The following is a 25,275-nucleotide window of genomic DNA, read 5'->3' on the forward strand; positions in this document are numbered from 1 at the left end:
AACTCACTATGCCCATCAGCGAATACCTTAGGGTGTGTACTTTCAGAAATGGGGTCATTTGTGGGGTGTTTGTACTGTCTGGGCATTGTAGAACCTCAGGAAACATGACAGGTGCTCAGAAAGTCAGAGCTGCTTCAAAAAGCGGAAATTCACATTTTTGTACCATAGTTTGTAAACGCTATAACTTTTACCCAAACCATTTTTTTTTTTACCCAAACATTTTTTTTTTTTATCAAAGACATGTAGAACAATAAATTTAGAGCAAAATTTCTATATGGATCTCGTTTTTTTTGCAAAATTTTACAACTGAAAGTGAAAAATGTCATTTTTTTGCAAAAAAATCGTTAACTTTCGATTAATTACAAAAAAAGTAAAAATGTCAGCAGCAATGAAATACCACCAAATGAAAGCTCTATTAGTGAGAAGAAAAGGAGGTAAAATTCATTTGGGTGGTAAGTTGCATGACCGAGCAATAAACGGTGAAAGTAGTGTAGGTCAGAAGTGTAAAAAGTGGCCTGGTCTTTCAGGGTGTTTAAGCACTGGGGGCTGAGGTGGTTAAAAAACTGGGAGGTATGAAGGTTGTAACAACGTCCACGAAAGGGTTAAGTGAATGGGTTATTATTACTTAATTTGCACTTTTTGGTAAAGTTCTGTGTAGATTTTGGCACCCTGCAAAGTACTACGTATTCCAGAAAAACAGGTTTGTTACCAACCGAAAAAAAAACTTCAGAAAGTGAGAGAACGGAGAGCACAGCCGGACCCAGAGTACAGGGAGAGCAGCACATCACCCCCCACTCTCGCCAGGGGCCCCGCCAGCCGTGACCCCTGTGACACTGCCCGGGGCTGCCGTGACGTTCACCTCACACCACCAACTCCCTCGCTGATTGGCTGCCGCCTCTGTGACAGGAAGGAGGGGCGTGCGCTGATGGGCGGGGCGCGGGCTGTCATCAGCTATGCACCGGCTCTGGGAGCGGCTTCCTGCATACTACAGCCGGAGAGCACCGTCACATTACTACGGGAAGATGGCGGCCCGCAGGCTCCTGCTCACCCTCTGCCTCAGCACACTCCTCTGTCAGGTAGGAGCTCAGTGCGGTGTGTGTGTATATTACAGAGTGCAGGGGGTGATGGGGTCTGACCTACCTACATCAGGGGGCTGGCAGACTACAACTCTCAGCATGCTGGGCTTGTTGCTGGGACATCCCGTGGATGGAGCAGGCATGCTGGAAGTTGTAGTACAGGAGAGATTGCTGGCCCCTGCCCTGTACTGCTTATGGCATATACATCTTATGTAAGGTGCATCCCATACACTGATTACTTGGGACGGGTCTGGTTGCCAAAGCCATCATGTGGCCCCGAGTCTGCCAGGACTGCCAACCGTCCAGAAATTTCAGGACAGTCTAAAAATAGGCGACTGTTTTCCTGTGTTCGTGAAAAAAAATGTGTCGTGATTTTATTGAGGCTGGTGGTTCCCGACTAGATTATTTTGGTGATGATTCTCATCATCTTCCAGCTCCCAGTAAATGCTGGGGATGAGTTCCTATCCGTATATTGAGCTGTAGACGTGGATTCCATATAATCCATGAAACGTCCAAAGTCGATTCGCATAAAACTTCATTAGAATACTGTACGGAGTGAGCGTTCCCTACAGTATTAGGTCCCATTCACACGCATTTCCGTTTTTGAAAAAAAGAAAACATGTCCTATTCTTGTCTGCAATTGCGGACAAGAATGGGCATATTCTATTAGTGCGGGCGATGTGCGGTCCGCAAAATGCGGAACGCACATTGCCGTGTCCGTGTTTTGTGGATCCGCAAAACACGTTACGGACGTGTGAATGGAGCCTTAGGATGTATTGGCTCCGTCTCGCGAGACTTCGGGTAATAACTTCAGAAATGAATTTCTACTGTTAACCTTTTCCTGAACTCTGGTTCGGTTCCAAGTGGTACAGTAGAAATGAATTTTTGAAGTTATTACTAGGGATGAGCGAATTTCATATTTTGAAATTCGTTTTCGGTTCGTGTTGTGGTATTTGCTGAATTGCGTTATGGATTCCCTTACCACGGACCGTAACTTAATCCATAACGGAATGCGAGGCAGGAGAGGAGTCCCCTGCATAACGGAAACCGGACGGATCCGTTTTGCAGCCCGTAGACTTCTATTATGACGGAATGAATAACGGAATGCCTCTAGAGGCATTCCGTTATGGAATTGCGTTACGGTCCGTGGTAAGGGAATCCATAACCCAATTCAGTAAATACCACAACACGAACCGAAAACTAGTTTCAAAATATAATATTCGCTCATCCCTAGTAATGAATGTCTACTGTACCACTTGGAACCGAACCCGAGTTCAGGAAAAGCTTAACAGTAGAAATTAATTTATGAAGTTATTACCCGAAGTCTCGCGAGACTTTGCAAAGTAATAACTTTGGCTCATCGGAGCCAATACATTCTAATACTGTACGGAGCGCTCGCTTCGTACAGTATTCAAACAAAGTTTTATGCGAATCAACTTTGGAGGTTTCATCTGAAATCAATTCGCTCCTCCCTAATTTTGTTTTCCAATTTGTAAAGAAAATGTTGGCTGTCCGTGATTTTTGGTACAGAACATTATGTATGGGTCTTTAGCGCTACGTCCCATTGGAAGTGCTGGGATGCATCTAAGTGAGGGCTCTTTCCCAGGAATCCCGGACGAGTGCTGCCCATGTTCTCCATGTTTATTTAAACATGAGCGGTGTCTGTGATGCAGGCCAAACCTGCCCATTGAAGTCTGTGGGTCCATTAAAAGCGCTGGAAGAATACATGGAGGGCATCTGTCGGTGGTTGTCACTGCTCATTGGCAGGAGATGCTCTACAAGGGATGAAACATTGACCGGGACGTGTCAAAGTAGCCAATTCCAAATAGTCTTGATTTTAATACGTCCTACTATCTTTTTTTATGTACAGCTCCTTCACAGACATATGGGTCTCCTGCACTCATGTTTTAGGCCTCGTTCACATTTTTGTTTTTCACTGACGTGCGTTTTCCTCAGACAGAGCATGTACCCATTGATTTTAATGTGTCTGTTCACACATTAGTATTTTTTTTACTGTCTGTGGGGAAAAAAATCAGAGATGTGCACCAATATGGTCCGTGATGTGGACCAAACAATCCCATCATAGCTCATGGGTCCATGATAAAAAACGGACACAACACGGATGGCATCCATGTTTGGTCCATTTTTCACTGACTACTGATAGGAGAAATACGGATGACACACGGAGGGTAAAAAAACTGACACGTGGACCTAACACGGATCCTTCACAGATGAAACATGGACACATTTTTTCACGGATGTCAAACGAGGCATTAAGGCTGGGTTCACACTTGAGCGTTTTACAGCGCGTTCAAACGCGCTGTAAAACGCTCAACACATGAAAACCAATGCTTCCCTATGGCCCTGGTTCTCACTTGAGCGTTTTACAGCGCTGAAAAACGCGCTGTAAAACGCCCTACGCTCAAACAAGTACTTGAGCTTCTTTGGGGCGTTTTGACGCGCGTTTGTGTCCATAGGACATTGCAGTCAATCACACAAACGCGCGTCAAACGCGCGTTTACTATTGCAAAAAACGCTCGTCAAAAACGCGCGTCAAAAACGCGCGTTAAACGCGCATATCAAAGACGCTCAGGTCTGAACCCAGCATAAAGGGGTTGTACCTGATATGACATCGGACGTGGAGACGAGCAGTATCTCACCAGCAAACATGGTGCACGGGTCCTGTTCTAATGAATGCAGCCCCATACTCACCGGCCCATTATAAGTACATTTTCCTGAATTCCTAGAGACCCCGAGGTCTGCATAGGAGCTATACAGTGTTTAAACTGAGCTGTCAGCAGTTTTGACCCTAGATGAGAGCAGGTTTATACATACCCTGATGGATGGTTGCAGCATCAGCATGAAGTACTTGTAGTCTTTGGCTACATGTGACTTTTCATGGTGTCGCAATGTAGCACTCGTCATGCTGTGACTGTGGTGCAACGGTCGCAAAAATCCAGACGTGTCATGTTTTGTTGCAAGTTGCACAGCTTGTCCTCCATTGACTTTAACCCTCAGTTCAGACCTGAGCGTTTTACAGCGCGTTCCTACGCGCTGTAAAACGCTCAACAAGGAGAAACCAATGCTTCCCTATGGGAATGGTTCTCAACTGGGCGTTTTACAGCGCGTACGATCGCGCTGTAAAACGCCCGACGCTCAAACAAGTACATGAGCGTTTTTTTGGGCGTTTGTCACGCGTTCCCGTACATAGACTTTCGGGAACGCGCGACAATGTGTGTTCACTTGTCTCTGTATGCGCGCTTGTAAACGCCCGTACAATCGCGCATACAGAGCGCTCCTTTCAGAACGCTCTGGTGTGAACCCAGCGTAATGGAAGTTAAATGTGACTCGCCTGCGGCTTGTCTGTGTTTTAACCGCCAAGTCGCAGCTCTAAAATCGTTGGGCGAGAGCAAGTTACAGACAAGTCGCACGCAATTTTGTTTCGTGTGACTATTCTGCAACTTGTAGTTGCGCGGCACATGTCACTGTGTAGCCAAAGGACCTTTGATGTAATCGCGCTCACCACGTAGTGAGCGCGATGACATCAGCGCAGGTCCTGCTGAACGAAGATAAAATATTTCTATCTTCATTTAGCAGGACCTGCACTGACATCACCATGTGGTGAGCGCGATTACGTCATCAAAGGTCCTTTTGCAGGTCCTGAAAGAAGACATGCCGGCTGCGCGAACAAGAGAATGAGGTGAGTTAATTTAATTTATTACTTTTTTTTAACCCCTCAATCCATATTTTAATAAGCATTCTGCAATAAGAATGCTATTATTTTGCCTTATAACCATGTTATAAGGGAAAATAATAAAATGAACAGAACACTTAACCCAAACCAGAACTTCAGTGAAGAAGTTCGGGTCTGGGTCTGGGTACCACATTCAGTTTTTTCTCACACGCGTGCAAAACGCATTGCACTCGCGCGGAAAAAACTGAACATCGGAACACAATCGAAGTCTAAACTGCCTACTCGCGCGGTTTTCCCGCAATGCACACACGGCGCATCTGGTACGCCCGTGTGAAAGAGGCCTTAATGCACTGCTCCTGCATGTCACCATCTCAACTCATTGTCAGGTCTCCTAGCAATAGCTGTGAGCAGTTGTACATGGGCAAAACTGCTGACAGACTCCCTTCAAGATTATTCGCAACGTTGCTTTATTCCATTCAAATACATATTAGCAGTAAGGCTGGGGCCACACGGCGCTCTTGGCTACGTCACCTGTCATATCACTAAGGACTAAGCATCGCTGTGTAGCTGTGCAGCCATTGAACTCAATGGGGTTGCGGCAATTGCAGAATTGCAATAAAAAATCTAAAATTGCTGTATTTTTTGATATTCTTCGAGTCACGCTGCAACCACGTTTAATTAAGCCAACATCCCTGTGTAGCCACACCCTAAGGGTCCATTCACACGTCCGTGGAATGGGTCCGCATCCGTTCCGCAATATCCGGAACGGGTGCGGGCCCATTCTTTCTCAATGGGGCAGGAATGGATGCGGAGAGCACACTATGTGCTCTCCGCATTCTGGAGCGCGGCCCCGATCTTCCGGTCTGCAGCTCCGGAAAAAAATAGAACATGTCCTATACTTGTCTGCAATTGCGGACAATAATATGTAGTTCTATGGGGGTGCCGGCCGGGTGTATTGCGGATCCGCAATACATTACGGACGTGTAAATGGACACTAAAGCCTCTTTCACTTTGTCCTTTTTCAGTGAAGATCTTCAGCGTTTTATCCGTGATCTGGTCTGTTTGTCCGTTTTTAGCCCTTCTATCATTAACGAAGCGCTATCCTAGTTATTTTGTTTCTATTCTAAGGCCTCGTTCACATGTCAGCCTGTCTGATCTTGCAGGATCCGCTGTTACCGGATTCCCTACTTTACCGCTGGATCCCCATTGACTGTAATGAGGTTGGGTGGTGATCCGACTGCTTTCCGCCATAAATGCCGTGATTCGGCCAGACAAAAAAACATTGCATGCAACTTTTTTTTTTTTTAGTCTGGCTGACATTTGGAACAGATCAGGCTGCCGGATCTAATTACTGGAGATGTGATTGAGGCCTAATGTCTTCTGGCACGCCTGCATAAGTACTAGTGTCTGTGCTGAACTAGCAGCAAACTGACGGCACTGCACGCTTGTAGGCGGGGAGGAATATTTCTGCTGGGTTTGGACACATGTTTCAGTTTTTCTAGGACCGGGATCAGCAACCTCCGGCACTCCAGCTGCTGTGAAACTACGACTCCCAGCATGCTCCATTCACTCCTTTGGGAGTTCTGAGAACAGCCAAGGAGATGTGCATGCTGGGAGTCGTAGTTTCACCACAGCTGGAGTGCCGAAGGTTGCTGATCCTTGTTGTAGGATTTTCTCGGCCATCTCTAGGCTTTCCCAACATTTTCTATTTCAATAAAGGCAAAGGTCTCATGCACACAAACATATTTTTTTCTGTGTCCGTTCCGTTTTTCTTGTGGCCCGCATGCGGAACCATTTACTTTAATGGGGCTGCAAAAAACCAGAAATGACTCCTTGTGCATTCCGCGTCCGCATGGCTGTTCCGCCAAAAAATAGAACGCATCTTGCTATTGTCAGCATTACGGACAAGGCTAGGACTGTTCTATTAGGGGCCAGCTGTTCCTTTCCCAAAATACGGAATCCACATGGCTGGTGTCCGTCTTTTGTGGACTGCTAAACATTCAACGGTCATGTGCATAAGCCCTAAGGCGGAGTTCACATCTGCCTTGAGCTCTCCATTCTTCTGATCTGTTGTGCTCAGTTTGCATCAGTTCTGGTCAGTTCCATCAGACCACAGTAGAAAAATGTAGCTTTATTTTTTCTTTTTTTGCAATACTAGTGATTTTAATGTCATCATTTAGGGCAGGGATGCCCCCAGCTGTTGCAAAACTACAACTCCCAGCATGCCCAGACAGCCAATTTTACTGCTTTGCACTCCAAAAAAAAACAAACGTTTTTGCATCTCTGCATCCCTTTAAAGGGGTTGTCACTTCAGCAAATGGCATTTATCATGTAGAGAAAGTTAATACAAGACAATTACTAATGTATTGTCATTACCCATATTGCCTCCTTTGCTGGCTGGATTCATTTTTCCATCGCATTATACACTGCTCGTGTCCATGGTTACAGACCACCCTGCAATCCATCAGTGGTGGTCTTACTTGCACACTATAGGAAAAAGTGTCAGCCTCTCTGGTGGCCGGGACCATGGGAGGGCATATAGGCTAGTAGTGGTCACTAAGGTGCTTACATCAAAGCCTAATTATTTGTTAGTAGCAAAAATCATAACAGGCTCAGAAATAAATGACCTCAGATCCTTAAATTTGGGCCCCTGACTGAACCCTAAATTAAAGGGAACCTGTCGTCACCTTTATGCTGTCCATACGAACGGCAGAATAAAGTAGATACATGCGAGTTGATTTCAGCGGTCTGTCCTTTATAAGTTACAAGTAAGTGGTTGCCGAAAACCAACATCACAATCATTGCAGCCTGGGCCTGGAAAAGAGTCCCGGCCACCTGAGAAGAGTCCTGGTTATCCATGAACTCCTGCTCTCCTGCCCACCTGCTGATGACTGACCGGCTTCTACCTAGTTTTCTCCCTTTCTCTCTAGGAGAGAACTGCCAATCATCAGCAGATGGACGGGGAGAGCAGGAGATTAGGAATAACCAGGACTCTTCTCAGGTAGACTGGACTCTTCTCAAGGCCTGGGCTGCAATGATTATGATGCTGGTTCTCAGCAACCACTTACTTTTAGCTCATGAGTGACACACCGCTGACATCAGCATTTCTGTCACTATGTTATGCTGCCTTCAGTGAGGTCAGCATGAAGTTGATGGCAGGTTCCCTTTAAATATGAGCTGCAGACCAGGCTGCTGATCAGATGAGTATGAAGGACCTTATCAGTTCCCGCAGATGGTGAAGGAATGGTTTCATAATGTCCCATCAGCCGTTTCTGCAAGAAGTAAGCCACCGCCTGGTCGCTGTTTCCCTCCCCGATTGAAATAAACATGCATGCTCAGCCGGTCAGTCCAGGTTTTTATTTTTTATGGAGCTGAGGGAAGTTGCTATCAGTTTGGTGCGGTGAGGCAGTATACAGTTAATACTACAGCATGAGCTGCTATTTGTAATGTGAGGACACGGAGATGAATACATGTATCCCTGCTGACTGTCATGTGCCTCGCAGCCACTGCTGACTCTTACAGGACCGTGACTCAGTGAGACCGTGTTTGTGCCCTTCACCACTCTTCGAGACGGAGCCTGATGTTTCATTAGCCGGCTTTTATCCAATTATCTACAGAATTTACTTGGGGTACTTTCACACTAGCGTTATTCTTTTCCGATATTGAGTTCCGTCCTCAATACCGGAAAAAAACGGATCAGTTTTATCCTAATGCATTCTGAATGAAGAGCAATCCGTTCAGTATGTATCAGTTCAGTCCTTCTTGCAGTATATTGCCGGAGAAAATACCGCGGCATGCTGCGGTATTTTCTCCGTCCAACATTCCGGAACACTTGCCGGAATGCTGGATCCGGCATTATTTTTCATTGAAATGCATTAATGCCGGATCCGGCATCAAGTGTTCCGGCAAAACAGATCCGGTTTTCTGGCCTGCGCATGCACAGACCTTTAAAAATGCCCCAAAAAATAAATACCGGATCCGTTTTTCTGGATGACACCGGAGAGACTGATCAGTCTACAAATGCTATCCGTTTGCACACGGATTTCCGAATCCGGCAGGCAGTTCCAGCGATGGAACTGCCTGCCGGATCTTCACAACGCAATTGTGAAAGTACCCTTATTTTTAAAGCAAAACATTTTACAATAAATATATAAAACGTAACATTTTTTTTTTTTTTCTTTTTTTCCACACGCAAGACGGAACGTGTTGAATTTGTAAAGTGAAAAATGGATTCTTTTGCATACTGGCTGACCGGTTTTGTCTGAGATTGTTTAGTGATTGTTTTTTCCTTTCGAAGCCTCATGCACCGAAGGTCCACAAATTGCGCATCCGAAAAACACTGATACCAGCCATGTGCGTTCCGCATTTTGTGGAACGGGAGGTCTGGCCGTCAGTAGACCAGTCCTATCCTTGTCCGTGATGCGGACAAGTATGGCCTCATGCACACGGCCGTTGTTTTGGTCCGCATCCGAGCCGCAGTTTTTGCGGCTTGGATGCGGACCCATTCACTTCAATGGGTCCGCAAAAGATGCGGACAGCACTCTGATGCTGCGGTTTTATCTCCGTCCAAAATTTCCTATTGAATTGCATTAATGCCTGATCAGGCCCCGAGTGCAACAAATGGCGGGAAGGGGAGGGGTACAGCTGCGTTAGAATAGAAATCTGTGTAGCGGATTCCTTCTGAGGGGTGGTGCTGCCCAGAGAGTAGCTTTATGTCACCAGGAGTCCGAGCTTTCATCACAAGGACATTCTGTAATGAAGTCAGCCTTGGTTTCTATACCGGCTGCGGCGTGCGTTTCCGTAGCTTATAGTACATCCCAGGACACAAGGTTAGGTCTCTGTCTACAGAAGGCAGAGCTCTAGATATTGATATGTTGTTCTGTATTGGTACATTGTGACATCTTTAAAGGGAATCTGTCACCTGGATAATAGCAAACGTCTGTCCTTGCAGCACTTAGACCTTCTTTCCATATGTTTTCTTTTTCCTTGGAGGCCGCTTTTATATGTTCATAAAAATCCACTTTTATCCTTATGCTAATGAGACATTAAGGTGCCCAGAGGGACGTTATTGTCATTCAGAAGGTGCCCAGGAACGCCCTCCATCGAGTGCCCAAGCACGCCGCTCTCTCCTCTCATACACTACGCCCCTAGCATTGCCGTCACTCCCCACCCCCCACCCCCTGGCTACGTCGCCAGTAGCCGATAACCCTGCCCGCCCTTTCCATTCAGCATCACCAACAGGCGCAGTGCCGAACAGTGCTGGTGCCTACGCTCTTCCAGTTTAACTGAGGGCATCAGCCTCAACAGTTTCACTGGGCATGCCCCGAAAACGTCACTAGGCAATAAAAACTCCATTGAAGGGTTTTTATGGGATCATCAAAAACTTGGCCAAGGGTGGAGATGCAATAAAATAATAAAAGACCTATTACTCACCAGCGCTGCCGCTCCCAGTGTTTGTTGATGTACTGCAGCAATGATTTGTCCATTTACCCAGGTGACTGCTGCTGCCACTCACTGTCCTCAGCAGTCCTGTGCCGTACACAGCTGAGGCTAGTGATTGGCTACAGTGGTCATGTGAGTGCATGGGCACGTCCTCACTGCAGCACAGTAATGGTGGCACTGGACCAACAGGGGTTTCTTTTTCAAGTGAGTAATGGGTCTTGTTATTATTTACCCCATTCCCCCTCTCTGAAAACCCCTTTAAAGGGGTTGTCGATTTATTTTACATTAATTGCCTATCCTCAGGCTATGCCATCAATATCAGATTGGCAGGGGTCCGACCCCTCACATCCTCACCGTTCTGTCACCAGACCTACACAACTGTGTCCATTGTGTGGTGGATGGAGCTGGTTACCCCAGTGCTGCAGTCCCCAGCCACGTCCACCTCACAATGGACGGACCTGTATAGTCCTGACACCCGAGCTACTCATAAGCTGAATGCCTAGTGTCTGACCCCTGCCGATCTGATATTGATGGCCTGTCCTGAGATTAGCCCATCAGTGTAAAAGAAGACAAAATACCAAATGTAATGATCCAGATGTAAAAGGAAGATCAGAACAACATCTGCCTGCGGCCCTCCAGCTGTTGTAAAACTACAACTCCCACAGTGCCCTGCTGTAGGCTGATACCTGTAGGCTGTTCAGGCATGCTGGGAGTTGTAGTTTTGCAACAGCTGGAGGGCCGCAGTTTGAGGATGCCTGGTGTAAACTCTCCATTAAGGCCCTGGCCCCTTTACACTGCTAGATATAGCAGATGCTTGTTGGGAAGGAAGCATACCATCCCGACAAGAGCCTGCTCATCAGAAGACCTCTGCATGTACCATATTTTTCGCCCTATAAGACGCACCGGCCCATAAGATGCACCTAGGTTTTAGAGGGGGACAATAAGAAAAAAAATATTTTTCATTAGAACTCAGGTCAGACCACTAATCGGACCCCAAGAAGACCTCAGATCAGACCCACAAACAGTCCTCAGATAAGAGCCACATATCGGTCCCCAGCAGCCCCATATTGCCCCACATCATCCCCCAGCAGCTCCATATCAGCCCCTTGCACCCCCATATCGGCCTCCAGCATGTCCATATTGCCCCCATATCGGCCTCCAGCATGTCCATATTGCCCCCATATCGGCCTCCAGCATGTCCATATTGCCCCCAGTGCCTCATGTTTTATAAAATAAAAAAACACTTGCCTTTCCTACTCCAGATGCCGCCGCTCCTCACCGCCCGCGCTCTGTCTTCCTCCTCCTCCGTCTGCTGTGCTGTGAACTGGCACACACAGCGTGGGGTCACAGCGCGCCCTCACACTGTGTGCAGCCTTCACAGCCGACAGCCGAGGACCAGGAAGCGGTGAGTACAGAGCCTTCACCATTTCCTGGTCCTCTGGTACTAATGAGCAATTCCCACTTTTTTTTTGGGGGGGGGGGGGGGAATGCCTCTTATGGGGCGAAAAATACGGTACATGCTGTTTAGACAGCAAGATCTGCTGCTGGTAAACAACTATTTGCTTGTCCCCATACAGCGGAGGTAAATGCAGCCCGCATTTCTGCTGACAATCGAACAATTATCAGGAATGTTTCGTTTGTTCCTGATAATTGCCTGATATATACAGTAGGTCCAGGTAAATGGACCTTAAAGGGGTGTTCCCATCATCAGTTTTCATACTTACCTGCGTCCAGCGCGACGTTCACTTCCTGGATTCGGCTGGGCTTGATTGACGTCTTCTCCCGGCCGGGCCGCGCAATGTCCTGAACGCGGCGTGTGCATTCGCAGCTCTGTACTATACTGGCCAGGAAGAAGTCATCATGGCGCATGCGCGGCGGCGTGCGCGTTCAGGACATTGCCCGGCCAGGATAAAAACTTCAGTCTTCTGCACTAGCGCGGCCCGGCCGGATTCTACAGGAGAGGTGGCCGTAACCAGGGGAGACAAAAGACAACAATCGGGTAAGAGGGGACTTATTTTCTCAAAAAGGGTGGGAATTGGGTAATAAAATGTATTTACAAAAATGATCACTGTCAAATCATTAACAGATTTAACAGTGATCATTGTGATGGGAATACCCCTTTAAGTTTACCTGCACATGGGGGTGGGCTGTCTTGCAGATTTCTGTCTGTGTAGCGGGGCCTGCGTTAGGAATTAATGGGGTCATAGTGCAACTCCTGTGTTGGATTTTTTTTGGTGATTTGCGTGTTGCTGTCACAGCAAATGTACAGGTCACTCTGCAACTCCTTTCATTCCTATGGCAACCCTTCTACACTGCGATCTTTGGCCACCCAACAACTGTCGTAGCCAAAATTGCAGTGTAGACATACCCTAAAAGTGAGGTTTTAATCCTTCATGTTGACGCTGAGTGCTTTTCATTGTCCTGCTACTTTCATACCTTCATACCTTCTACTTGGGGCTTTGGAACATCCACCTGTGATGGGGAGATCGGTATCTTGCATTTTCTGGTCTGTGCCTGCGTTGCCGTTTGTTGGAATAGTAAAACAAATTGTAATTAGTTAAAGTGTCTGCTGTTAAAGCGGTGTTCTGAGCTTTTTCTTTAACTGATCACCTATCCTCTGGAACGAAATGAAACTTTCTATGTGTGAATGTAATGAAGATACATGTAAGCGATTACAACATTAGAGCGAAAGGATAAGTTTATTGGGGAAAACTGTACAACAGAAAGGAGGCTCTAGCACCCTGTTGGGCCTCCTCTAGCCTGGATACAAGATGAGATATGGCTGGGCATACAAGTTCCATATGGTATCCTGTGGCACATTTGCACAGATGTTGCATTTGGACCTATAGATCCTGCACACTCATAGGTTGCTGAAGTTGGCATCCCGCTGGTCCTATAAATGCTCGATTGGCGATAAATCTGGGGACCAAGGTGTTGCAATATGCAGAGACATTCCTGGGAAATCCTTGCTGTGTGTGGGTGAACATTAGGGCTCATGCACATGAACGTATTTTCTTTCTGTGTCCGTTACAGTTTTTGTTTTTTTTGTAAAAAAATGGAAGGCACCCCTTGTGCATTTAGCAAGACACCCCCAATAAAGGAGTGGTTCTGCAGGTGGTGATCACAGACCACTTCTCAGTTCCTATGCTTCCTGGCTGATGTTTTGGTCACTTTTGAATGCTGGTGGTGCTTTCACTCTAGTGGTAGCATGAGACTGAGTCTACAACCCACACAAGTGGCTCAGGTAGTGCAGCTTATCCAGGATGGCACATCAATGCGAGCTGTGGTAAGAAGGTTTGCTGTGTCTGTCAGCGTAGTGTCCAGAGCATGGAGGCGCTACCAAGAGACAGGCCAGTACATCAGGAGACGTGGAGGAGGCCGTAGGAGGGCAACAACCCAGCAGCAGGACCGCTACCTCCGCCTTTGTGCAAGGAGGAACAGGAGGAGCACTGCCAGAGCCCTGCAAAATGACCTCCAGCAGGCCACAAATGTGCATGTGTCTGCTCAAACGGTCAGAAACAGACTCCATGAGGGTGATATGAGGGCCTGACGTCCACAGGTGGGGGTTGTGCTTACAGCCCAACACCGTGCAGGACGTTTGGCATTTGCCAGAGAACACCAAGATTGGCAAATTCACCACTGGCGCCCTGTGCTCTTCACAGATTAAAGCAGGTTCACACTGAGCACATGAGACAGACGTGACAGAGTCTGGAGACGCAGTGGAGAACGTTCTGCTGCCTGCAACATCCTCCAGCATGACCGGTTTGGCATTGGGTCAGTAATGGTGGGGGGTGGCATTTCTTTGGAGGGCCGCACAGCCCTCCATATGCTCACCAGAGGTAGCCTGACTGCCATTAGGTACCGAGATGAGATCCTCAGACCCCTTGTGAGACCATATGCTGGTGCGGTTGGCCCTGGGTTCCTCCTAATGCAAGACAATGCTAGACCTCATGTGCCTGGAGTGTGTCAGCAGTTCCTGCAAGACGAAGGCATTGATGCTGGCCCGCCCGTTCTGGCCCGCCCGTTCCCCAGACCTGAATCCAATTGAGCACATCTGGGACATCATGTCTCGCTCTATCCACCAACGTCACATTGCACCACAGACTGTCCAGGAGTTGGCAGATGCTTTAGTCCAGGTCTGGGAGGAGATCCCTCAGGAGACCGTCCGCCACCTTATCAGCAGCATGCACAGGCGTTGTAGGGAGGTCATACAGGCACGTGGAGGCCACACACACTACTGAGCCTCATTTTGACTTGTTTTAAGGACATTACATCAAAGTTGGATCAGCCTGTATTGTGTTTTTCCACTTTAATTTTGAGTGTGACTCCAAATCCAGACCTCCATGGGTTAAAAAAATTTGATTTCCATTTTTTTAATTTTTGTGTGATTTTGTTGTCAGCACATTCAACTATGTAAAGAACAAAGTATTTCAGAAGAATATTTAAATAATTCAGATCTAGGATGTGTTATTTTTGTGTTCCCTTTATTTTTTTGAGCAGTGTACATACGTTCGTGTGCATGAGGCCTTATCCTGCTGAAAAATGCCAGTAGGAAGCCCTGCCATGAGAGGAACACATGTGGGCGCAGGATGTTCTGCACATATCGCTGATCTGTTAGTGTCCCTCGTATCACTGCTAGGGATGACGGACTGTCGTATACAGTGGCTTCCCAGGTCATCACACCTGCAGAGCCTGGATTCGTCTCTAAAGACAATGGGCCAGATTTATCATTACTCTGACAGCTCACTCCACTTTCACATGTGGCTAAAGTCAGTTTTAGCCAAGTCAGATTTATGATCGGCCCTTTAAGACTGTAATAAATGAGGTTTGACGGTAGCAGTTTATCCGTCAGTAAGCAGCTTTACAAAAGTCGCACATCTTTACGAAAAAGTCGCACGTTCTTATGAAAAAGTCGCATGTTCTATTAAAAAGTCTCATAAGATAAGCATGGTCCTCACTGGAGTGAAATTGCGACTTTTTTGCGACTTTTTAAATAGTCCCAATAGTAAATCTGTCTAGAGATTCATTTACATAAGAAAACACGCCCACTTTCAGAAAACTGGCGAGCATAGTGCAGAGCAGAAAAAAGTCGCAAATTTCTGCGCAGTTTTAGCGTTTGGGACTTTTTCACTCCATTATTCTGACCTTAGCTAATGATAAATCTGGCCCAATACGTTTCCAGTCCGTAGCAGTCCAGGTTTCTCGTTCGTGACACCACTGCAAACTAAGGTGATGGTGGCTGGCTGTCAGTAGCAGGACACATATTGAGCGACGTGACACCAAATTTCCTTCTGCTAAGCACCTGGATATGGTGGATGGTGGACAACAAAACTGTGGAAGATGATTGTGCTTGTCGCCAGATTAAACGGTCCTCTCTGCTGGTGGGCTGTCTGGGCTGTCCGGAGCCTGTTCACCGTGTGTGGATGCCCTCACATAACCACTGCCCCAACACCTCCTAAGGTGTCTAACCCGAGTCACCGGCACTTAGGGCAGTAAGACTACCTCCATGCCATACACAGTGGGCAGAACCTTCCCCTCCGTTTGTTTTGGGTGTCTTCCAGGGGTACAGGGTCTCTGTTCTCAAGATTGGTAGGGGCCCCAGCGGTAGGACCCCCACTGATCTAATCGTTATCTCCTGTCCTGTAGATAGGGGACAAATTGTCACAAACAGAATACCTCTTTAATTCCTGTTGTGGAAGGGGACTTTAAATATAGCAAAGGCTATTAAAAATTCTAATGTCCCTTGTTATAATGGAAGGACAAGAGGAGGCACTTCAGACGATGTTATAGACAAGAGCGCCTTGGGTAAACCTTTTACAGTGAAAGGTAAGTATTAAGAAAACACCGCCGGCGCCTGCATCTCCCAGAAACCATGCTCAATGTCTGAATACATCAAGGATGTTCTACTTGGCTCAGCTCTAGAATTAAAGGGAACCTTCAGGAGCTTCATGCCTCCCAGAGGCACAAACGGCTATGCTTTAATGGGAAATGCTGTGTGTTTCTGAGAGTCAGGGAAAGGGAGAAGAGTCCGGGGGGCGGTTCCCTCCTCCTCACTCGGCTCATCTTGGTAGAGCAGTCCCACTTTATTTCTTTATAGGGAAAGACCTTTCATTCAGACGGAGCCTGGTTTGAAGAAGCTGGCAAGTATCCACACCTGCACGGGGCCGCCCCTGTGTAGTCACTCCGCGCTGCTGCCCAGAAACTATGATTGATGATGGTGCCTGCATGAATGACCGGATCACCTGATGAACAAGTGTTTTGCTCGTTCCTTTGCTGATCGGCAGCACATTTAGTCGGCCACATTATCAGGAACGAGCGTTCACAGTAATGGTCGTTCCCGATGATCTGGACGATGAATGGTTCGTCTAAATCCACCATAACGCCCTTTGTATAATTAGGAATTCAGGACTTGTTTTGTGCTCTGTTTTCTAGTTCTGGATGTGCTCTCAGTGCACTTTGTCCCATAATGGACTCTATTGTGTCTCCGCTGTGAGGCAGTCTGCATGCGTGAATGGCTGATAAAGTAGGGCTCTCTGCCCCGTCGGCCTGAGCTCCGCACATCACTTGTGTATGTTTTGCCGCACAATATTAAAGGATATTCTGGTTTTAGCAACAACATATATCCTTTATACAAATCAAATCTTCTCATCAGTAACTTTTATTAAGATATATAGATCACATTGCTGTATCATTCCAATGTATGGCACATACAGCCTTGTACAGAAATATACTCTTATCCAATGCAAATATCTATTCCGCAGGATTTCAAGATCTTTGCTTGCTGTCACACAACAGGCACTTTTATTGTCACATTCACGGTTTGTTTTCTGCTGAGGTTTTCTGGCCATGCTGCGTGTGTTTTTTTATTTTTTAATTTTTTTTGCCCGTTTCCTGTAATTGCTTAAAACGCGTCAATTTTGTACTGAAATGAGCTGTGCACCGTTGTCCCGCATGAGCGGGACAATTCTTTATATACGAGAAGTGACCGATGAAGGGCTCCTATCTTCTATGAAAACCCTGAGCAACTGAAACTAACTATATAAAAAATTATACATTTTAACTTTATACAATGTAGAACTTTTATTTGCTTTCATGGAATCCCCCTTTAATTAAGCAGTTAAAAACCCCTTACTCTGCCAATTCAAAAGTGTAAACCTTCCAGCAATGAAGTGGTGGAACACGGTGTAGTGTATATTACCAAAACACAAATAATTGAATATGTGTGAATATACCAAATATTTGAAAACGCACATATACAGACCAGCAGCCAAGTGGGAACACCAACCCCGAGAGGAAGCGAGGCGAAACGCGCGTCGGGGTTGGTGTTCCCCCTTGGCTCCTGGTCTGTATGTGTGTCTCCTTTTTTTGCTATTTTGCAAAACTGTTTGTAACCCTTTTATTGCCTTGTCTTGCTTGGACTATGTATTATTGCTTATTGTAAGCTCTTTTCTGCTGAGATTCTTTGCAATGACTGACAGGCATTACTTACGTTTGTGGGATTGTGCAATATGTTTGTAGCAACATGGAGGATTAGGCGTAGTTCCAAATATCTTGACACCTTAGTGCCAAGCGCTATATATGTTGCACATTCCTTTGAGTCTTGAATATGCCGGCCGGTTCTGGCTGGGGGGGGGGGGGATCATTTCTGTCACAGCGTTGTCCTGTCTATAAATTATGTCAGATGTTATGTGGTGTATGACATTTTATCAATAAAGGATGAAGTTACATTACAGGTGTGTTTTCAAATATTTGGTAACTTACACTGTGTATTGTGCAGATTCTACTCTTGCCTATACCGTCGCTATGTTGTAGAGTGACCTAAACAGATAAACTATAGCTAGTGGCGTAGAGGTCGCAATAACTCCTGTACAAGCGTCATAGACGCTAGTTCAGGCCTTTTACTCCTTGGAAAAAGTCTAAGGCCTCCTGCACACGAACGTGTGGGCATTCCGCATCACTGATGCGGACCCATTCACTTCAATGGGTCTGGAGATGCGGAACGGAAACCCACGGAAGCACTACGGAGTGTTTCCGTGGGGTTTCGTCCTGTACTTCCGTTCCGCAAAAAGATAGGACATATTCTATCTTATCGCGGATCCATTAAAGTGAATGGGTCCGCGATCCGCTGCGGCTGCCCCACGGTCTGTGTTCGTGCACCGGCCATGGGGCGCACATGTTCGTGTGCAGGAGGCCTAAGGTCTACCAATACGCCTTAGACTTTTCCCCCACATTCATGAACGGCGCGGGAAGAGCAGCGATGCTGCCTGTGCCTGAAATAACCAATAGCAAGGTTCCTTACAGCAAGAAGCTTTGTTATTGGTTGCTATAGGCGCACGCCAGAGCTATACAGGTCCTGCAGCAGGGGAAGCCGGCGGAGCTGGACGGAGGAGGGGCCGGCTCCTGGGGCGGCTGTTGTAAGGAGAGCGGGGGACGCTGCCCGAGGACCTTGGCAAAAGTGACAGGGCCGCTGGAGAGGTAAGGAGCGGCAGACTCGTGACTGGTCCCTGGAGACTCTGCTCCCCCCTCCTCCTGTCACCCCACAGGGAAGAAGCTGAACAGACTCCACCGACTATGATTGGATCCGTTCAGTTTCCATTCGGGATCCTGTCTTTTTACCGGACACAAGTGCTGCATACAAGGCTTTTTTTGTCTGGCCTTTCGACAGAATCTTCAACAGAGGCTCCAAGCGCAGCCTCCAACGCAGATTTGAACAAGCGCAGGCCTACGTAATATGTATTTGAATTGCTGCAACTTTCATACTCCTCCTCGGGTAAAAAATACTCCTCAAAATGGTCAGAGGAGTATTTTTACTCTTCTGCAAAAAACGTAGTGCGACCTCTCGTCATCGTGTACGGTGCCAGTCTGTGTCAGGACTGTGCATATAGATCAGGTTGCTGTTGTGATTGTCAAATCTTATCTCCTAGATAAATCCTAGCCAGGTTTACCCCGCAGCCGGAAATGAGTCTGGCTTACATCACTGTGTAGACTGCTTTTTATACTCCGTTATAATTGTGGGACACAGTTGTGCGCTGTACTCAGCCCTAGCATTACCACAGTAAGTGCACCCTAGATATTGTGTCCCATCTTTCCTGTTTGTGAGAGAGGACCTTCCACTACCTTAGTAGACACTACAGATCCCCTACTTGCAGAGTAGTCACAGGACCGCCCCTCCTTTACACTTTGCTAATAGCCTTAGCAAACCCTACCTTCATCATAGTAATAAAGAAGGCAATAGCGGCAAGCTTCCCTCAGCTCCAGTCCTCAGGGCCCACCTGCCCCTCATGTCTTCAGGATTTCCTTAATATTGAGCAGGTGATATAATTAGTGTCAATGCATCAGTGCTCAAATCATGCCCTGCAGGTAGGGCCTGAGGGCTGGAGTTGAGGAAGGCTGAGTTCACACGAGCGTGTCCGGATGCGTTGCGGCAAACTTGCGCGAGTAGGTACGCAATTGCAGTTTTGACTGCGATTGCGTTCCGTTGTTCAGTTTTTATCGCACGGGTGCAATGCGTTTTGCACGCGCGTGATAAAAAACTGACTGTGGTACCCAGACCCGAACTTCTTCACAGAAGTTCAGGTTTGGGTTCGGTGTTGTGTAGATGTTATTATTTTCCCTTATAACATGGTTATAAGGGAAAATAATAGCATTCTTTAATGCAGAATGCATAGTAGGTGGTCAATTGAGGGTTAAATAAGAATTAACTCACCTTCTCCTCTTGATTGCGTAGCTGACGGTCTCTTCTTACTTCTTTAATCATGAACTGACGGCTAAAGGATCTGTGGTGGCGTCAGATCACATGGTCCAATCACATGATCCATCACCGTGGTGATGGACCATGTGATCTGACATCACCACAGGTCCTTTAGCTGGCATTTGATGATTAAAGAAGTAAGACGAGATCGGCAGCTACGCGATCAAGAGGAGAAGGTGAGTTAATTATTTTTTCTTTTTTAACCCTCAATTGATCACCTACTATGCATTCTGCATTAAAGAATGCTATTATTTTCCCTTATAACCATGTTATAAGGGAAAATAATACAGTGAATAGACTGTCACCTAGCAACCATGCGTGAAAATCGCACCGCATCCGCACTTGATTGCGGATGCTTGCGATTTTCACTCAGCCCCATTCACTTCTATGGGGCCTGGGTTGCGTGATAAACGCACAATATAGAGCATGCTGCGATTTTCACGCAACGCATAAGTGATGCATGAAAATCACAGCTCAGGTGCACAGTCCCATAGAAATGAATGGGTCCAGATTCAGTGCGGGTGCAATGCGTTCACCTCCCACATTGCACCTGCGCGGAAATCTCGCCCGTGTGAACTCAGCCGAGCACTGCCCTAGCTGAATCACCTCTTCCCATTAGGCTAGGTGTACACGACGACAATAAGTCGCGCAACAAATTTTATAATGGTAGTCTATGGTGTCGCACTGCGACATGCGACATGCTGTGACTGCGACGCGACAGTCGCAGAAAAATCTATCTCGAATTTATTTTTTGCGACTGTCGCAGCATGTCGCAGTGCGACACCATAGACTATCATTATAAAAATTGTCTCGCGACATTGGTTCGACAAAATGTTGCGCAACAAATGTTGTTGTGTAGACCTAGCCTTAGCTACAGCAGTGCTTTTCCCTAGTCCACCCCCCTCCTAGCGTTCATGAGGTCTGCCACCCCCCAGTAGTCAGAGCAAGGCTGTGTCCTCTTACACAGTAGTCATAGTAGGTCTCCCTCTCGCTCCCACCTAGAAGTCACATCAAGGTCTCTACAATTTTTAAACCTTGCGCGAGCCTGTGATAGCCACCCAGTTAGAGGTGGACACTTCCCCATACTGTGACATTTGTCCCAATGACTGCTGATAAGTCACTGGGTAACTTACAGGATACCGTATTGCCTCAGCCTTTACCAAGCACTTACTGATCACTAAGGCCCCTTTCACACGAGCGAGTATTCCGCGCGGATGCGATGCGGGAGGTGAACGCATTGCACCCGCACTGAATACTGACCCATTCATTTCTATTCGTTGCGTGAAAATCGCAGCATGCTCCTCTTTGTGTGTTTTTCACGCAACGCAGGCCCCATAGAAGTGAATGGGGTTGCGTGAAAATCGCAAGCATCCGCAAGCAAGTGCGGATGCGGTGCGATTTTCACGCATGGTTGCTAGGTGACAGTCTATAAACTGTATTATTTTCCCTTATAACATGGTTATAAGGGAAAATAATAGCATTCTGAATACAGAATGCTTAGTAGGTGATCAATTGAGGGTTAAAAAATAATAAAAAAATTAACTCACCTTCTCCTCTTGTTCGCGTAGCTCCCGGTCTATTCTTTACTTCTCAAAAGATGAACTATCTGCTAAAGGACCTTTGGTGACGTCAGATTACATGCTCCAATCACATGGTACATCACCGTGGTGATGGACCATGTGATTGGAGCATGTGATCTGACGTCACCAGAGGTCCTAGCCGATAGTTCATCTTTTGAGAAGTAAAGAATAGACCGGGAGCCTACGCGAACAAGAGGAGAAGGTGAGTTAATTTTTTTATTATTTTTTAACCCTCAATTGATCACCTACTAAGCATTCTGTATTCAGAATGCTATTATTTTCCCTTATAACCATGTTATAAAGGAAAATAATGAAATCTACACAACACCGATCCCAAGCCCGAACTTCTGTGAAGAAGTTCGGGTTTGGGTACCAAACATGCGTGATTTTTCTCACGCGAGTGCAAAACGCATTACAATGTTTTGCACTCGCGCGGAAAAATCGCAGGTGTTCCCGCAACGCACCCGCACTTTTTCCCGCAATGCCCGTGTGAAAGAGGCCTAAGGGCTCTTTCACACTTGCGTTCTTTTCTTCCGGCATAGAGTTCCGTCGTCGGGGCTCTATGCCGGAAGAATCCTGATCAGGATTATCCTAATGCATTCTGAATGGAGAGAAATCCGTTCAGGATGCATCAGGATGTCTTCAGTTCCGGAACGGAACGTTTTTTGGCCGGAGAAAATACCGCAGCATGCTGCGCTTTTTGCTCCGGCCAAAAAACCAGGAACACTTGCCGCAAGGCCGGATCCGGAATGAATGCCCATTGAAAGGCATTGATCCGGATCCGGCCTTAAGCTAAACGTCGTTTCGGCGCATTGCCGGATCTGACGTTTAGCTTTTTCTGAATGGTTACCATGGCTGCCGGGACGCTAAAGTCCTGGCAGCCATGGTAAAGTGTAGTGGGGAGCGGGGGAGCAGTATACTTACCGTCCGTGCGGCTCCCCGGGCGCTCCAGAGTGACGTCAGGGCGCCCCAGGCGCATGGATGACGTTATCACATGGCACGTCATCCATGCGCATGGGGCGCTCTGACGTCATTCTGGAGCGCCCCGGGAGCCGCACGGACTGTAAGTATACTGCTCCCCCGCTCCCCACTACTACTATGGCAACCAGGACTTTAATAGCGTCCTGGGTGCCATAGTAACACTGAACGCATTTTGAAGACGGATGCGTCTTCAAATGCTTTCAGTTCACTTGCGTTTTTCCGGATCCGGCGTGTAATTCCGGCAAGTGGAGTACACGCCGGATCTGGACAACGCAAGTGTGAAAGAGGCCTAAGGCTACTTTCACACTGGCGTTTTGGCTTTCCGTTTGTGAGATCCGTTCAGGGCTCTCTGAAGCGGTCCAAAACGGATCAGTTTTGCCCTAATGTATTCTGAATGGAAAAGGATCCGCTCAGAATGCATTAGTTTGCATCAGTTCCGTCTCCATTCCGCTTTGCAGCGTTTTGGTGTCCGTCTGATGAAACTGAGCCAAACGGATCCGTCCTGGCACACAATGTAAGTGAATGGGGACAGATCCGTTTTCTACGACACAATCTGGCACAATAGAAAACGGATCCGTCCTCCACTGACTTTCAGTGGTGCTCAAGACGGATCCGTTCTGAACGGATGCAGACGTTTGTATTATCTGAACGGATCCGTCTGTGCAGATCCATGACGGATCCGCACCAAACGCGAGTGTGAAAGTAGCCTAAGTTGATCATGCTTAGAACAAAGGGGGTAACACCTACTGTACCTTTACTCATACTCTCTGCCACTCCTAACTGTGTAGATTAAGAAACTAAAAAGCTTATAAAATATGCTTTTTGTACAAATCTTGTACAGTAGTGTCCCAGTAGGGCCACACATTGCTGGGGTTCACGGTCCTCCTCCATGGTGGGTTTCCGTCTGCTGCGGTCCTGTGCATGGCACTTGTATATGCTTCTCCTATTTGTGTGGTTTTCCTCTTGGTGTTTAGTGTCCTCTCAAACATGAAAAATCACTTGTTTTACGTGACTTCCTATGGCACTGGCACGCAGGCCCCTTTCTCTGAAACCACTATTATGAGGAACACAGTAGTGTCCTATATGGATTGCTCACCTCCTCAGAGACGCTGGTATCATCTGACCTCATACACTATTTGTTGAGCTGAGCAGAAATTAGACTAGTGAAAACCACATGGGCGAGACGGTGCTGGCGCGTCCCCTGATTGTCACATGCACAGTGTTAGCTTGCTCTTACATTGCCTCTTTGTTCTACACCACCATTAGTAGTATGATGCTGTAATTTAAAAAATAAATTATTTATATATATATATACTGCTCAAAAAAATAAAGGGAACACAAAAATAACACATCCTAGATCTGAATTAATTAAATATTCTTCTAAAATACTTTGTTCTTTACATAGTTGAATGTAATCACACAAAAATTAAAAAATGGAAATCAAATTTTTCAACCCATGGAGGTCTGGATTTGGAGTCACACTGAAAATTAAAGTGGAAAAACACACGACAGGCTGATCCAACTTTGATGTAATGTCCTTAAAGCAAGTCAAAATGAGGCTCAGTAGTGTGTGTGGCCTCCACGTGCCTGTATGACCTCCCTACAACGCCTGTGCATGCTCCTGATGAGGTGGCGGACGGTCTCCTGAGGGATCTCCTCCCAGACCTGGACTAAAGCATCTGCCAACTCCTGGACAGTCTGTGGTGCAACGTGACGTTGGTGGATAGAGCAAGACATGATGTCCCAGATGTGCTCAATTGGATTCAGGTCTGGGGAACGGGCGGGCCAGTCCATAGCATCAATGCCTTCGTCTTGCAGGAACTGCTGACACACTCCAGCCACATGAGGTCTAGCATTGTCTTGCATTAGATGGAACCCAGGGCCAACCGCACCAGCATATGGTCTCACAAGGGGTCTGAGGATCTCATCTCGGTACCTAATGGCAGTCAGGCTACCTCTGGCGAGCACATGGAGGGCTGTGCGGCCCTCCAAAGAAATGCCACCCCACACCATTACTGACCCAATGCCAAACTGGTCATGCTGGAGGATGTTGCAAGCAGCAGAACGTTCTCCACGGCGTCTCCAGACTCTGTCACGTCTGTCACATGTGCTCAGTGTGAACCTGCTTTCATCTGTGAAGAGCACAGGGCGCCAGTGGCGAATTTGCCAATCTTGGTGTTCTCTGGCAAATGCCAAACGTCCTGCACGGTGTTGGGCTGTAAGCACAACCCCCACCTGTGGACGTCGGGCCCTCATATCACCCTCATGGAGTCTGTTTCTGACCGTTTGAGCAGACACATGCACATTTGTGGCCTGCTGGAGGTCATTTTGCAGGGCTCTGGCAGTGCTCCTCCTGTTCCTCCTTGCACAAAGGCGGAGGTAGCGGTCCTGCTGCTGGGTTGTTGCCCTCCTACGGCCTCCTCCACGTCTCCTGATGTACTGGCCTGTCTCCTGGTAGCGCCTCCATGCTCTGGACACTACGCTGACAGACACAGCAAACCTTCTTGCCACAGATCGTATTGATGTGCCATCCTGGAAAAGCTGCACTACCTGAGCCACTTGTGTGGGTTGTAGACTCCGTCTCATGCTACCACTAGAGTGAAAGCACCGCCAGCATTCAAAAGTGACCACAACATCAGCCAGGAAGCATAGGAACTGAGAATTAGTCTGTGGTCACCACCTGCAGAACCACTCCTTTATTGGGGGCGTCTTGCTAATTGCCTATAATTTCCACCTGTTGTCTATCCCATT

The 25,275-nt window shown here is 47.1% G+C and overlaps 1 protein-coding gene across 1 annotated transcript in view; it reads left to right on the top strand.

The window, feature by feature from the left end:
• The first annotated feature begins 940 nt into the window (after window positions 1-940).
• NPC1 (NPC intracellular cholesterol transporter 1) overlaps window positions 941-25,275 on the top strand; it is a 105,997-nt gene continuing 81,662 nt past the window's right edge. Inside the window, exon 1 of the mRNA XM_040431901.1 lies at window positions 941-1,076. Within this exon, the coding sequence (XP_040287835.1) occupies window positions 954-1,076 (123 nt within the window). The 5' untranslated portion in view covers window positions 941-953. The remainder of the gene's footprint in view (window positions 1,077-25,275) is intronic.

The sequence above is a fragment of the Bufo bufo genome, chromosome 5 (assembly GCF_905171765.1).
Source record: "Bufo bufo chromosome 5, aBufBuf1.1, whole genome shotgun sequence".
Lineage (NCBI taxonomy): Eukaryota > Metazoa > Chordata > Amphibia > Anura > Bufonidae > Bufo > Bufo bufo.